The sequence below is a fragment of the Entelurus aequoreus genome, linkage group LG06 (genome assembly GCF_033978785.1).
Source record: "Entelurus aequoreus isolate RoL-2023_Sb linkage group LG06, RoL_Eaeq_v1.1, whole genome shotgun sequence".
Taxonomy (NCBI): Eukaryota; Metazoa; Chordata; class Actinopteri; order Syngnathiformes; family Syngnathidae; genus Entelurus; species Entelurus aequoreus.
In genome coordinates this window covers 75,467,692-75,484,849 of record NC_084736.1, presented here as the reverse complement: position 1 = coordinate 75,484,849, position 17,158 = coordinate 75,467,692, and the positions used below count along the sequence as shown (strand labels likewise).

General features: G+C 36.9%; 1 protein-coding gene across 5 annotated transcripts in view; it reads right to left on the bottom strand.

The window, feature by feature from the left end:
* The window catches only part of LOC133652599 (citron rho-interacting kinase), a 156,223-nt gene that overhangs the window by 100,001 nt on the left and 39,064 nt on the right, over positions 1–17,158 (bottom strand). For all 5 annotated transcript variants that reach the window (XM_062051534.1, XM_062051535.1, XM_062051532.1 and 2 more), the window contains 4 exons: positions 3,543–3,704; positions 3,327–3,380; positions 1,432–1,485; positions 88–228 (listed from right to left, as the gene is read on the bottom strand). In XM_062051534.1, coding sequence (XP_061907518.1) covers positions 88–228; positions 1,432–1,485; positions 3,327–3,380; positions 3,543–3,704 — 411 coding nt within the window. The remainder of the gene's footprint in view (positions 1–87; positions 229–1,431; positions 1,486–3,326; positions 3,381–3,542; positions 3,705–17,158) is intronic.

Genomic DNA, 17,158 nt, shown 5'->3' with positions numbered 1-17,158 from the left:
ACACGCTTACACGTACTGACAAGCATGTCACAAGTGATTCAACATGATCTGTTTGCTTCATATAGGATTTGAGAGAATGAAGTGAACCTCAGTCTCACGAAGGCGTCTGCGTAGACTGTCACTGGAGTCTTCCTTGTTCTGTAGCCTCTCTAGATCTCGTTCCAGGCGTTCTTTGACCAACTTCATGCTTTGGAGATGGTCTGTAGCTTCAGCACTGGATTTTAATGTCTTGGAATTCAAGTTTTGAAATAAACATTTAGTCAGTAATGTCATTCACGGTTCCTTGATGACGGTTTTAAGACTGAATAATACATGTTTTCCGGATAAGTTATACCCCATGATTATAACCATTTTGCAAGGATATGCAACTCATCAGGCTATCATTTATTTCCAGTAGGAAAGAAGAGGCAATCAGTGTTAGTGCTCTTACTCAACTTTTTTTCAGTACATTAAAGCAACAATCTCTCTTTCTCAAGCTCACAAAAATTCTTACCAAATGCTTGATATAATGAGTGTGCTTTTTAGCAAACCAGTATTGTTTGCTTATTAATCATCGAAAAACTATTGAACAAATGCAGATAGGTCTCAATCAGCAAAATTAACCGGATTAAAAAAACAACAACAAATGATGGACCTTTAACCAACCCTTAAATGAAAGAGTTCAATACATACATCAAATAACCCAAACCAGTACTACTAGACTTAAGATCCTGAAAACACATGGAATATTGTATTGTAATTAAGAGAAACAAATAACATACTAAGTATGAGGTCAGAGAAGATAAAGCTTTTATGCACTTATCTCACAAAGTAAAATGCTTTTTCCTCCATTATGTTTGGGTGCACATAATGATTCATTTCCTAACAAGAAATGTCTATAGCACAGAGCACACCTGTGAAGGGAAAACCCTTTCAGGTGACTACCTCTTGTAGCTCATAGAGAGAATGCCAAGAGTGTGCAAAGCAGTAATCAGAGCAAAGGGTCGCTATTTTGAAGAAACTAGAATATAAAACATGTTTTCAGTTATTACACCTTTTTTTGTTAAGTACATAACTCCACATGTGTTCATTCATAGTTTTGATGTGACAATCTACAATGTAAATAGTCATGAAAATAAAGAAAACGCATTGAATGAGAAGTTGTGTCCAAACTTTTGGCCTCTACTGTAAATATTTATTTAATTTAGCTTTAGCAAATGATGGACCTTTAACCAACCCTTGATTGAAAGAGTTCAATATATACATAAAATAACCCAAAACAGTACTACTGGACTTGAGATCCTGAAAACACATGAAATATTATATTGTAATTAAGAGAAACAAATAACATACTAAGTATGCACTTATCTCACAAAGTAAAATACTTTTTCCTCCATTATGTTTGGGTGCACATAATGATTAATGATTCATTACCTAACAAGAAATGTCTACCTTAGTAAGCTTCTCCTGAAGATCTTGGATCTTTGTCTGCTGCTCAGCATTGGTCTGTAAAAAAAAAAAAAGGTACTATTTTCAATACATTCTTCCTTTAAAAGGACAATACAGTTCAACCTGTTGGAGTCGATCGGATTAGCTGACTTCTGTCAACATAAGCGATTGTAGACATAACTAAAAATGCTTGCACATTTACTTGTGATTTTGGCCCTAGGTATCAGCAGAATTCATGTCAACCCTCCATGGGGGCTGTGTAATTCTCAAGACCAGAATTGACCGTATTTCCCCTAATTTTCGGCAAAATTTGCCTTATTTTCAAATGTTGGCAGACACAATAGGGACACTGGGAGATAATAAAAAGATTTTTGGACCTACATACCTCGTAAATTGGGCCATCTATTTTCTAGTGGCTAACAATAAAAATATAAAACAATTGGTGCATTTTGTTTCAGAGCTTCTACAGCAGTTGTGGCACCGAAGAAACGACCTTAGCTCGTACCCCGAAGCGTTACTGCTAAGTGCCAGTGTCTTTTTACATAACCACAATATGCTTTTGCAAAAACACATCAGCGATAATGATGAAGTTAACTATACTACAACAAATGTCTACATTTACACCCACACAGTTTTAATGGAAATGGAAACTTTTGGAAAAGCAGTCGAGCCTGTTTTGACAAACTCAACTTTTTGATAATAATAAGAACACCATGGACGAGGACCAGAGGTGGGTAGAGTAGCCAGAAATTGTACTCAAGTAAGAGTACTGTTACTTTAGAGATTTATTACTCAAGTAAAAGTAAGGAGTAGTGACCCAAATATTTACTTGAGTAAAAGTAAAAAGTATGTTGTGAAAAAACTACTCAAGTACTGAGTAACTGATGAGTAACCTGTTCGTTTAATGATGACGGCAACAAATATAAAATCCATTATTATTATTATTGTTAAATAATGCACAAAAAAATAAAAATAGCAATGAGCAAATTCAGAGCCAGGAATATCTCTTAAGCAACTAAAACAATAATATATATTAAATAATAATACATTAACTTAAAAAAAATTAAGGCAAATTGAGCCACAATAACTTAACAGCACCATAGGCTCAGTAGGTAGAGATTACAAAGGAAAATAACAAGTTAGCCTTTACGCAAACCATAAACTGATAGGTGTGGGCTGCACCTGGGAACACACTGTGCGCTTCTGATTGGTGTTTGTATGCATGCGTGTGTGTGTGTGCGACTGTGTGCGCGCGTGTGTGTGTGTGTCTATGAGGCTGCAGTGCGTTAATAAATGTCCCCACACGATGTACATTTGACAGTGATTCATAGCAGGGAAGCTAACATCAGCCTACGGTGACAGCCCAAATATCTACTAACGTTACTTACCGCGATGTGCTTCCTCAAATTTGACGTTGAGTTCATGTAAGCTTAAGCTTGTTATTGTTTTGCCGCTGAAACTTTACGTGACCGCCTGGCTCTGTTTGATTGGTGAAACGGAGTCAAACGTCACCAGTGACTGCATTTGATTGGTGAAACGCAGGCGTGCGATAGACCCTACTTTGAAGGTCTGTCTGACAAACCAAAACAAACAAAGCGTGCATTAACAGATCGATAAAAATCAGTAGCGAGTAGCGAACTGAATGTAAATAAATGGAGCGGAGTAAAAGTAGCGTTTCTTCTCTATAAATATACTCAAGTCAAAGTATGTCGCATTAAAACTACTCTTAGAAGTACAATTTATCCCAAAAGTTACTCAAGTAGATGTAACGGAGTAAATGTAGCGCGTTACTACCCACCTCTGACGAGGACTTGGGAGTTAGTCTGGACTTAGACTGGTTGAAAGCTGAAACGGGTTTGACTGTATTAATATAACCATAGACAAAGAAAGTAAATTACCTTGTCGAGTTTGGTGAACTGCTCATCTGCCTCTGCTTTGCCTTGCTCTTTAGCCTGTGAAAATACTTTTTTTTGTCACTGAATACCCTCCAAATAGTTGAAATAATGAGATGTTATAACATTCCTCAACAAACTCAAAGAGAGACAGACTATTTACAGTGAGTATTCTCTATTGTATGGATATGAAATTGTACTTTTTCTGGACAAGTCCGACACCTTCTGCAATCTATGCTGGTAGCTCCTCTTCAATTCTTCACTGTTCTGCCGAGACTCCTTCAGTTCGGCTTCATACAAGTCGCTACGACGCCGAGCAGCAGATAGGTCCTCCTCCAGTTGACGGATGGAAACTCGCATCTCTTCCACTTGGGCATGATATTCCTGCAAGTAGACCCAAATTGTCAGTGGATGAAAGAGTAAAAAATGCTTAACCCTTTGAAGTGCAGGATAGTTTTTGGTGTTTTTACATGTTTGTGTTTACCTTTACTGTTAATCCATCCATCCATCCATCCATTTTTCTACCGATTGTCCCTCTCAGGTTCACTCATCTTAAAACCTATTTTATCACCTGTTTTGGGGGAATCCACGATAGATTTTTTTTTTCAAGCCGATACGGATGCAGATAACTTTTTACTTCTCAAAACCAGTACAAATAAACTATAACTTATTTAAATATACAGTACAGAGCACACCTGTGAAGGGAAAACCCTTTCAGGTGACTACCTCTTGTAGCTCATCGAGAGAATGCCAAGAGTCTGCAAAGCCGTAAACAGAGCAAAGGGTGGCTATTTTGAAGAAACTAGAATATAAAACATGTTTTCAGTTTTTACACCGTTTTTTGTTAAGTACATAACTCCACATGTGTTCATTCATAGTTTTGATGTGACAATCTACTAGGGCTGCGAATCTTTGGGTGTCCCACGATTTGATTCAATATCGATTCTTGGGGTCACGATCCGATTATAAATGGATTTTTTTTTCGATTCGACGCGATTCTCGATTCAAAAACTATATTTTCCTGATTCAAAACGATTCTTTATTTATTCAATACATAGATTTCAGCAGGATCTACCCCAGTCTGCTGACATGCAAGCAGAGTAGTAGATTTTTGTAAAAAGCTTTTATAATTGTAAAGGACAATGTTTTATCAACTGATTGCAATAATGTAAATTTGTTTCAACTATTAAGTGAACCAAAAATATGACTTATTTTACCTTTGTGAAAATATTGGACACAGTGTGTTGTCAAGCTTATGAGATGCGATGCAAGTGTAAGCCACTGTGAAACTATTCATTTTTATTTACTTTTTATTTTTATTTTTATAAATGTCTAATGATAATGTCAATGAGGGATCTTTAATCACTGCTATGTTGAAATTGTAACTAATATTGATACTGTTGTTGATGATTAATTTTTGTTTTACTACTTTTGGATTGTTCTGTGTCGTGTTTGTGTCTCCTCAATTGCTCTGTTTATTGCTGTTCTGAGTGTTGCTGGGCCGGGTTTGGTTTTGGATTGTTATGGTATTGCTGTGTATTGTTTTGTTGGATTGATTAATTTAAAAAAATAAAATAAAATGAAAAAAATTAAAAAAAATTAAATTAAAAATTAAAAAAATCGATTTTTTAAAAATGAGAATCGATACTGAATCGCACAACGTGAGAATCGCAATTTGAATTCGAATCGATTTTTTCCCACACCACTACAATCTAAAATGTAGAAAACGCATCGAATGAGAAGGTGTGTCCAAACTTTTGGCCTGTACTGTATATATTTATTTAATTTAGCTTTAGTTCTCGACATCCATTGCACCGGTCGCCCAGGGGGGGTCCCCACATCTGCGGTCCCCTCCAAGGTTTCTCATTGTCATCCCCTCGGGTTGAGCTTTTTCTTGCACTGATGTGAGATCTGAGCCGAGGATGTCGTTGTGGCTTGTGCAGCCCTTTGAGACACTCGTGATTTAGGGCTATATAAGTAAACTTTGATTGATTGATTGATTGGATTTAGCTTTAGTTGCAGTTCGTGCCCACATTTCTTTGAGGCAGCTTCGTTAGCTGTGCAGGCGTCTTCGTAGGCTTTCAAAACACAGTCGAAGCGATGGCGGATAAGGTTTAATGTGTCGAGGCCCACTGTTTTTTCCCCTCCTTGGGGAAAGTTTGCTGAAGAATTTTTTCTTCTGAAACAGTAAGGGAGTCTCACACTAATGATGCCAGGTTTCTTTCCAATGAGCAGTGAGCAGGTTTACGACAGGCCGTTTACAGCAGTGGTCCCCAACCTTTTTGTAACTGAGGACCGGTCAACGCTTGAAAATTTGTCCCACGGACTGCTGGGATGGTATTTTTTATTTTTTTTTTTTCATGAAAAAATACAATCATGTTTGCTTACGGACTGTATCCCTGCAGACTGTATTGATCTATATTGGTATATAATGTAGGAACCAGAATATTAATAACAGAAAAAAACAACCCTTTTGTGCGAATGAGTGTAAATGGGGGAGGGAGGTTTTTTGAGTTGGTGCACTAATTGTAAGTGTATCTTGTGTTTTTAAAAAAAAAATATATATATTATTTTCATTTGTATTTACTTTATTTTTTTATTTATTTCTTGTGCGGCCCGGTACCAATCGATCCACGGACCGGTACCGCTGGTTTACAGCATGAGTAGGGAAAAGGGGTGCTGGAGTCGCTCACCCTAGTACGGATAATCTCACCTCATTACAATGTTTTTAGGCTATGTTTTAATGTTTTTGGATTTAACGGTATGAATAATGCCTCATATAGACCTGATAAATTATCTGTCCGATATTTATCGTTCACCCCTACTCATACTTGCCAACCCTCCCGTTTTTAGCGGGAGAATCCCGATATTCAGCGCCTCTCCCGACAACCTCCCGGCGGAGATTTTCTCCCGACAAACTCCCGGTATTCAGCCGGAGCTGGAGGCCACGCCCCCTCCAGCTCAATGCGGACCTGAGACTGAGTGGGGACAGCCTGTTCTCACGTCCGCTTTCCCACAAAATAAACAGCTTGCCTGCCCAAAGACGTCATAACATCTAGGGCTTTTATATTAATTAATTAATTAATTAAAGTACCAATGATTGTCACACACACACTAGATGTGGTGAAATTTGTCCTCTGCATTTGACCCATCCCCTTGGGGAGCAGTGGGCAGCAGCGGCGCCGCGCCCGGGAATCATTTTGGTGATTTAACCCCCAACTCCAACCCTTGATGCTGAGTGCCAAGCAGGGAGGGAAACGGGAGTGCACAACTGCGCACACAACAAGGAGACGAAGCAGAAGAACAAGGAAATTACAGACATGGCGGCCAAAATGATATACTCATCATGAACGGAGAAGTTAAACAGGACAATACTGCCATCTAATGGATAGCCACTGGAACACTGAAATTCAAGTTTGTTTTTTTTCTATGTAAATAAAATAAAATAAAAAATATATATGTATAGCTAGAATTCACTGAAAGTCAAGTATTTCATACATATATATATATATATGTATATATATATATATATATATATATATATATATATATATATATATATATATATATATACATATATATATATATGTATATATATATGAAATATATATGAAATACTCGAGTTGGTGAATTCTAGCTGTAAATAACCACGCCCCCCACCCCCGACCAAGCCCCCCCCACCTCCCGATATTGGAGGTCTCAAAGTTGGCAAGTATGCCCCTACTCCTCATGCAGATTGAAGTTTGGATTTATTATGCTTTGCCTGCAGGTCAAAACTCCTGTGAGTTAAATAATAAAAAAATACAGAATATCCGGATATGAGCAGATTTTTAGCATTTGTTAGAGGTAGAGATGTCCGATAATATCGGGCTGCCGATATTATCGGCCGATAAATGCTTTAAAATGTAATATGGGAAATTATCGGTATCGGTTTCAAAAAGTAAAATGTATGACTTTTTAAAACGCCGCTGTGTACACGGACGTAGGGAGAAGTACAGAGCGCCAATAAACCTTAAAGGCACTGCCTTTGCGTGCCAGCCCAGTCACACAATATTTAAGGCTTTTCACACAGACAAAGGAATGCCATGCATACTTGGTCAACAGCCATACAGGTCACACTGAGGGTGACGTATAAACAACTTTAACACTGTTACAAATATGCGCCACAATGTGAACCCACATCAAACAAGAATGACAAACACATTTCGGGAGAACATCCGCACCGTAACACAACATAAACACAACAGAACAAATACCCAGAACCCCTTGCAGCACTAACTCTTCCGGGACGCTACAATATACACCCAACCACCTCAGCCCCGCCACCCCCAATCCCGCCCACCTCAACCTACTCCCTCATGCTCTCTCAGGGAGAGCTTGTCCCAAATTCCAAGCTGCAGTTTTGAGGCATGTTAAAAAAAATAACGCACTTTGTGACTTCAATAATAAATATGGCAGTGCCATGTTGGCATTTTTTTCCATAACTTGAGTTGATTTATTTTGGAAAACCTTGTTACATTGTTTAATGCATCCAGCATTAAACAATGCTGGATGCATTAATCCATCAAAATTAGGCATAATTCCACGACTGTATATATCAGTATCGGTTGATATCGGTATCGGTAATTAACAGTTGGACAATATTGGAATATCGGCAAAAAAGCCGTCATCGGACATCTCTAGTTAGAGGTCAAATCTGCTCATTTGTACAAACGTTTATTTGTACAAAAAATATTTCTACAGCAGTAAATATAAGTGCTTAAAAAGGGTTACTGTTGGTCCAAGTGTTGTTTGACCCTAATCCTGTTGAATGAATTATTTCTGTGAGAAGCTATTCCAGTATTCATGTGAGCAACCTCATCCATAAGCAATGCTGCTCACTGCATTTAAACCCAACAGGATGAAAAACGGTTCTGCAATTTTGCAGATAATAAAAAAGACGCTAATGCCAGCCAGTTTATGTCTGTCAATTCAGTAGAAAGGAATGCTGAGAGTGAAAGTGAAAGTGAACGGGTCACAGTTAAAAAGCCATTGGTCACAGCCTAGTTGATCTAATTACAGGACATCAGGTTACATGGCACATCAGTACATGCGTGCGTCCCAAGGCTGGCACTGATCCTCAGCTGACACGCAATACGACAAGTGAATCTGACAGCAGAAGGAGAAATTGCCAAAATAATTTAGGTAGAATGGAAAGCAAGACACGCTTTGTTTGGATGAAAGAAGGCATGAAGACAATGTGATTTAAATATATTTTGGGGTGTTTAGTTTTGTTATAAATTTGCAATATAATATGAGTCAGAGTTTGAAATCTGCATCAGACTGCTTTGCTTTCTGCATGTTATCTGACCTCTTTGCAACGATAATAAACTGCACATGTTCTTTGTTTTTATTTCAGGAGTCACAAGGAGAACATGCAAACTCCTAACAGGAAGACCCCAAGCCCGGGGATCAAACCCAGGGCTTTCTTATTGCAAGGCACACGCACCAACCCCTGTTCAACTGTGTGTGTGTGTGTGTGTGTTTGTGTGTGTGTATATATATATATCTATATATATATATGTCTTAATTAGATTATCCAAAAAAATAGTGCTCAATACCGTGGTAGAGCGCAATATATGTATGTGTGGAAAAAAATCACAAGACTACTTCATCTCTACAGGCCTGTTTCATGAGGGGTTTCCTCAATCATCAGTAGATTTTAATAGAAGCATTCACATACCATGGTTTATATAGGGCACAGAACGGGTGGGTACAGGCAGTTCTCTATGAGCCTTAGCTTGTAGTCATTCTGCGCGGGTATGGGGATGTTCTGCCTGTACCCACCCCTTCTGTGCCCTATATAAACCATGGTATGTGAATGCTTCTATTAAAATCTCCTGATGATTGAGAGATGAAGTAGTCTTGTGATTTTTTTCCACACATACATACATACACACACATATACACACACACACACACACACACACACACACACACACACACACACATACATACATACATACATACATACATACATACATACATACATACATACATACATACATACATACATACATACATACATACATACATACATACATACATACATACATACATACATACATACATACATACATACATACATACATACATACATATATATATATATATATATATATATATATATATATATATATATATATATATATATATATACACAGTATATGGTAACACTTTAGTATGGGGAACATATTCACCATTAATTAGTTGCTTATTAAGATGCAAATTAGTAACATATTGGCTCTTAATTAGTCATTATTAAGTACTTACTAATGCCTTCTTCTGCATGGCCTTATTATACAACCAGTAAGCCATTAACTAAGAGCCTTCCCTCAATAACCTCAGAATTATTGCTTATTAGTAACCCTAACCCCTATATGTTCCCCTAGTGTCCAAATAACTCTAAATTAAGTCTTTGTTACTTAGAATATGTTCCCCATACTAGAGTCTTACCATATATATATATATATATATATATATATATATATATATATATATATATATATATATATATATATATATATATATATATATATATATATATATATATCATCATCGTCATCAGCCATTGTCAGTCCACTGCTGGACGAAAGCCTCAGCATGTTTCTGCCATAGTGAACGATCTCTAGCTGCTCCCTGCCACTGCACTGTTCCCCAATATTTGTCTATCTCATCTCGCCATCTCACTCTTGGTCTTCCTCTATTTCTGCTCCCATCCATGGGTCTCCATGATGTCATTAGGGAAGTCCATCAATTATCTGTTCTACTGATATGTCCAGCCCACTTCCACATACTGAATTTGATAGTTCTCATGTCTTAGACTTGCGTTTGTTTTCTCACCCATTCATATATATAAATATATATATTTATATATATGTGCAAGCTTTTAGAATTGTAGCTATTAACATGACTAGCATTTTTACTTTTATATTTGAAAAGAAATGGTAAAAAAAAAATGGTAAAGACCAAATGCAAACAAGGTCAGAGGTTCACAACACAGATAGCAGGCCAACTCAAAGCTTCCATGGTAATGTTCTATTTAATCATGCCATCACTCCTCTTGTTTAGTGCGTAGTGCGTAAATGTGTTTCTGTATAGTATTTCTCCAGCAATGGTCATGTGGGGACATCAATTATGGTATAGGTGGGAAATGAGAAAACATTGAACTAATTCGTTAGAATGCACCATATAGTTGAATAGTATTGTGCATGTTTATGTGTGCATGCGCAAGTATGATTCATGAAATAATTCAGCTTATTTAAAACAAATTTTCAAAGTCCTGTCTAAAAACCCTATGTTTCTTCCAGGGTGCATCAATAGGCCTTTTGCCAGTACTTTTATTTAATTGACATTATTTTTAAACTTTTACAAACATTCTTTTTTGTTCTGGCTGACTTGAAAGTCAGTGCACAGCTGTGTGAGCAAACCACAGGGAGAAAGAAGGCGATGAGAAACTGTCAATGCTGCAAAGTCCTGCTTCATCCCAAGTGCAGGACTAATAGACTAAAAAACTCCTTTGTCCCACACGCCATTAGACTGTACAACTCCTCTCTGGGGAGGAGGGAGGGTACTCGGATGACAGGGGATGCAAAACAATAACAGTGCAATACTTTTTCATAACATGGTCACTACTGTCTAGTTTCTCTTGTTATATTCTTATTTTACTGTTATATTTTTATTCTTATTGTTGCTTTTTATTTTTATTCTTATTGTAATATTTTTCTATTTTGTTTCCATTTATACCCCCATTATTTACTTTTTACTTTTTAAATTCGATTTCAACTCTGTACACTGCTGCTGGAATTTTAATTTTCCTGAGGGAACTCTCCTGAAGGAATCAATAAAGTACTATCTATCTATCTAGTTAACACTGGTATGGAAGTTCCATAGGATTCCAGTCCTGGCATAAAAGTATGTTCACATTTAATGATTTCCGTCAATGTAAAAATGAGGTTTGTCTGCTATGTGGGACAAATGTTTTGCATTTCATTCCAATACACTGCAAAAACTGAAATCTAAGTAAGATGAAATATCTCAAATAAGGGTGATATTTGCTTATTTTCTGTCTGAGAAGATAATTCTTCTCACTAAGCAGATTTTATGTTAGTGTTTTACTTGTTTTAAGGGTTTTGGTCCTAAATGATCTCAGTAAGATATTACAGCTTGTAGCTAAGATTTTTTGACCTATATTGAGTAAAACATGCTTGAAACTAGAATATCAACTGTTGCAAAGCTGTGTCATCAACACTCACAAGTATAAAACTACTTTTTTTAAAGTAATAATTTCTTATTTTAAGCATGAAAAAACAAATCATGACTTTGACACAATTTTGTCTCAAAATTAAGACGGATGACAGCCAAATGGACTTTGCTGTTTTATTTTCAATGAAACAATAGAAAATACGTACTCATATAGTAGTACAGTTGGCACAGTACAGTAAACTGACAGTTAATATTTAAACATTTAACATGTGACATTTCAAACTATTTTGAACAGAAATAGTTCATGCACATTCAGATGAATTCTTCAAAATTACAATAAAACATTTTTTGGCCGGGGGCCGGGCTGTATATATGCACAAATTGACTGAAAGAGCATGCACTTGGCATGATGATGTCATGTTATCAATGGAAAAATGCATTTTTAGACCATATGATTTGCCTGAGCGGCTAGGAGACCCCGAGAGTAACAAGCGGTTGCCTTGTTGCCTTTCCATTAAGAACAATGAATTAGTTTTTAGTATAAGTTTGCTTATTTCAAGAAATGTAATGCCGAGCGCATATCATTATGTCAAGATAATGGCACTAGCATTTACTTAATTTAAAAATATTTTAACATATTGAGCAAAAAGGTATCTTTTTTTTTCTACCAAGAAAAGTGCACTTGTTATTAGTGAGAATATACTTATTTTAAGTTATTTTTGGGTTCATTGAAGTTAGCTAATTTTACTTGTTTTGGAAAGTCTTGACAAGCCACATTTTCTTGTTCTATTGGCAGATAATTTTGCTTAGTTCAAATAAAATACCCCTAATTTTTGTATTTTTTTTTTCTTGTTTTTGAACACTGACTTTTTGCAGTGTAGAGAGTATATATATTGGTGTTTATTTGATGTCAATATTGTTTAACTGCCTTTAATTTAATTTGTTTCCAGTGTCTTCCCCCTCATTTTGTACATGATACCGCCTAAATGCTATTTAAGTTAATTTACATTTTATGGAAGGTGCTTTATGTTTATTCAGCCAAAATGGGACTATTTACTTTATTTGCATAATACGAAAATGTATACAGGTACACTACCGTTCAAAAGTTTGGGGTCACATTGAAATGTCCTTATTTTCAATGAAGATAACTTTAAACTAGTCTTAACTTTAAAGAAATACACTCTATACATTGCTAATGTGGTAAATGACTATTCTAGCTGCAAATGTCTGGTTTTTGGTGCAATATCTACATAGGTGTATAGAGGCCCATTTCCAGCAACTATCACTCCAGTGTTCTAATGGTACAATGTGTTTGCTCATTGGCTCAGAAGGCTAATTGATGATTAGAAAACCCTTGTGCAATCATGTTCACACATCTGAAAACAGTTTAGCTCGTTGCAGAAGCTACAAAACTGACCTTCCTTTAAGCAGATTGAGTTTCTGGAGCATCACATTTGTGGGGTCAATTAAACGCTCAAAATGGCCAGAAAAAGAGAACTTTCATCTGAAATTCGACAGTCTATTCTTGTTCTTAGAAATGAAGGCTATTCCACAAAATTGTTTGGGTGACCCCAAACTTTTGAACGGTAGTGTATATTGCATGTTTAGAATAATTATAAGGTACACTTTATTTGTAATTATTACATTTGTCTGAATAATTTGATGACGTACTATTTTATACTGCTTTAACACAGTGAAGATTATGTAACTGTTTAATTGCATATATGGCGGAAGGATCTGTGTGGTAAGATGGTTTTGGACACAATGCATTATGGGTAATGGCAGTCAGGTATGGTGGAATCGAGCCACACAGTTTTTTGACCTTACTCTTACTTTTTCTAACTCTTTCTTACTGTAACAAACTCGCTTTATTTTGCCATTCATTTGTTCCCACATTGTTATCGTTTTACGTCTTTGAATGATTAAGTTGACAAATAAACGATATAAAAACAAAGAGGAGCGTCTGGAGTTGTGTTTATTGTTGCCGCAGCAAGCGGAGCAGGAGAAAGTAAAGGAACGTCAAGCTTGGGCTTCATTAGGAAACTACAAGCTCCATACTGGAAAGTCAAGTATTCTGAATTTATTTCATCCATCCGTTCATTCATTCTCAAAATAATCTTACTCATCTCATCATATGAAATGTAACTTACTACACAGAGAATTATTTATTTATTTATTTATTTTTATTGTGATTACTTATGCAGTATATTGTGAATAAATTGAGAACAGGAAGTGAACAAAAGTTTTAGCAACGTTATGTAAAAGAAAAGGGGTAGGATTAAAAAAGCTCTGCTTCTTCCTACTCCTTTTCGAACATGTTGAAAAGAGAAACTGGAAATTGTTATGTATCATGTTGTATACTTGCATGTTCGAAATAAAGTCAAACTTAAGTATGGGGGGCACATTTTGGTAATAGGTGACTGAGTAGATTATTAGTAATTATTAGTTTTTTTAAATTCAGCTTTTCCCTATTTAATTCAGATATGTTGCTCTTTTTCTTATATTTTACTGTTGCTTTTTTTAGATAGATATGTTATTATTTGCAAATATAAATGCTAAATTTTAGCAGACACATTATACAACACTACCGCCGATACCAGCCTGAATTGTACTCGGCATTGGATTGGAAAGAAAATGAGTGGTATCGCACATCACTATCAGAAAGTCAATCAAAAGAAAAATGATTATACTCCTACACAACTAACCTCACTTATGGTGCCAGAAAACCTCTCTGCTCTTAAACACTGGAACAAAAATGCATAATATGCAGCTAAAGATCATAAAACTTCAGATTATGCGCTGCAGTTGTACACACAGTATACTGTACATTGCATTAGATTAAAATCCAAAATCTGACAAAAAAAAAAGTCTTTTTAGGATAGGATGCAATACAGAAATCACGGGTTTCAGATTGCTGAAACGAAATGAACCAAGGACCCAGCATCTCATCACAACAGTCTGCCCACTGCATCAGCTCTTCACTCGTAGGTATTTGGCTCTCATCTCCATAGCAACCATTGCACAACGTATTCACTGCTTGGTAACCAGCGCTTTAGTAGGCTGAGGAAAAAAAGGCTGCTTTTTCTAAAACCTTTGATTTAAATTGATTTTTTTTATTTAAAAAAAAAAAGTGCATACTGCTGAGTAGGGATTTGTAGATACTGCTGGTCTGTTTTCCATTACTGTCAATGTGACAGCTTCAGTTGTGTACTGGGATGGTCTCAGCTATGTTACATAACCCAAAACGCATGGAGCACACAGAGCACATTTGAATTTGAATTAAAAGCAGCATGGACAGTTAATATACATTGTTCTTGAAAAAGTAAATAGGTTATACAAACCCCAAAAGCAGTGAAGTTGGCACGTTGTCAAAAAGGTAAATTAAAAAAAGAATACAATGATTTGCAAATCCTTTTCAACTTATATTCAATTGAACAGACTGCAAAGACAAGATACTTAACATTCGAACTGGAAAACGTTATTTTTTGCAAATATTAGCTCATTTGGTATTTGATGCCTGCAACATGTTTCAAAAAAGCTGGCACAAGTGGTAACAAAGACTGAGAAAGTTGAGGAATGCTCATCAAACACTTATTTGGAACATCCCACAGGTGAACAGGCTAATTGGGAACAGGTGGGTGCCATGATTGGGTATAAAAGCAGCTTCCATGAAATGCTCAGTCATTCACAAACAAGGATGGGGCGAGGGTCACCACTTTGTCAACAAATGCGTGAGCAAATTGTTTAAAAACAACATTTCTCAACCAGCTATTGCAAGGAATTTAGAGATTTCACCATCTATGGTCCGTAATATCATGAAAAGGTTCAGAGAATCTTGAGAAATCACTGCACGTAAGCGATGATATTACGGACCTTGGATCCCTCAGGCGGTTCTGCATCAAAAAGCGACATCAGTGTGTAAAGGATATCACCACATGGGCTCAGGAACACTTCAGAAAACCACTGTCAGTAATTAGAGTTCGTCGCTACATCTGTAAGTGCAAGTTAAAACTCTACTATGCAAAGCCAAAGCCATTTATCAATCAATCAATCAATGTTTATTTATAAAGCCCTAAATCACAAGTGTCTCAAAGGGCTGCACAAGCCACAACGACATCCTCGGTTCAGAACCCACATTTATCAACAACACCCAGAAACGCCGCTGGCTTGGCTGAGCCCGAGCTCATCTAAGATGTACTGATGCAAAGTGGAAAAGTGTTCTGTAGTCTGACGAGTCCACATTTCAAATTGTTTTTGGAAACTGTGGACGTCGTGTCCTCCGGACCAAAGAGGAAAAGAACCATCCGGATTGTTGTAGGCGCAAAGTTGAAAAGCCAGCATCTGTGATGGTATGGGGGTGTATTAGTGCCCAAGACATGGGTAACTTACACATCTGTGAAGGCGCCATTAATGCTGAAAGGTACATACAGGTTTTGGAGCAACATATGTTGCCATCCAAGCAACGTTATCATGGACGCCCCTGCTTATTTCAGCAAGACAATGCCAAGCCACGTGTTACAACAGCGTGGCTTCATAGTAAAAGAGTGCGGGTACTAGACTGGCCTGCCTGTAGTCCAGACCTGTCTCCCATTGAAAATGTGTGGCGCATTATGAAGCCTAAAATACCACAACGGAGACCCCCGGACTGTTGAACAACTTAAGCTGTACATCAAGCAAGAATGGGAAAGAATTCCACTTCAAAAATGTGTCTCCTCAGTTCCCAAACGTTTACTGAGTGTTGTTAAAAGGAAAGGCCATGTAACACAGTGGTAAAAATGCCCCTGTGACAACTTTTTGCAGTGTGTTTCTGCCATTAAATTCTAAGTTCTTGATTATTTGCAACAAAAAATGAAGTTTCTCAGTGTGAACATTAAATATCTTGTCTTTGCAGTCTATTTAATTGAATATAAGTTGAAAAGGATTTGCAAATCATTGTATTTTGTTTTTATTTACGAATTACACAACATGCCAACTTCACTGGTTTTGGGTTTTGTATAGTACTTGTATAGCGCTTTTCTACCTCTGAGGTAGAAATATAAGTACTATACAAGCGCAATCCTCCAAAGCGCTCTGACACTATTTCCACATTCACTCTTTATTACACACATTCACACACTGATGGCGGGAGCTGCCATGCAAGGCCCTAACCACGACCTATCAAGAGCAAGGGTGAAGTGTCTTGCTCAAGGACACAACGCACATGACGAGGAGGATCAAACCAGGAACCCTCAGGTCGCTGGCAGGGCCGCTCTACCAACCGAGCCACGCCGTCAATATGTTTCTTGGTTCCTGTATGTTACATTACAAACATGTGTATCGTATTTTTCGGAGTATAAGTCGCTCCGGAGTATAAGTCGCACTGGCCGAAAATGCATAATAAAGAAGGAAAAAAACATATAAGTCGCACTGGAGTATAAGTCACATTTTTTGGGGAAATTTATTTGATAAAACCCAACACCAAGAATAGACATTTGAAAGGCAATTTAAAATAAATAAAGAATAGTGAACAACAGGCTGAATAAGTGTACGTTATATGAGGCATAAATAACCAACTGAGAACGTGGCTGGTATGTTAACGTAACATATTATGGTAA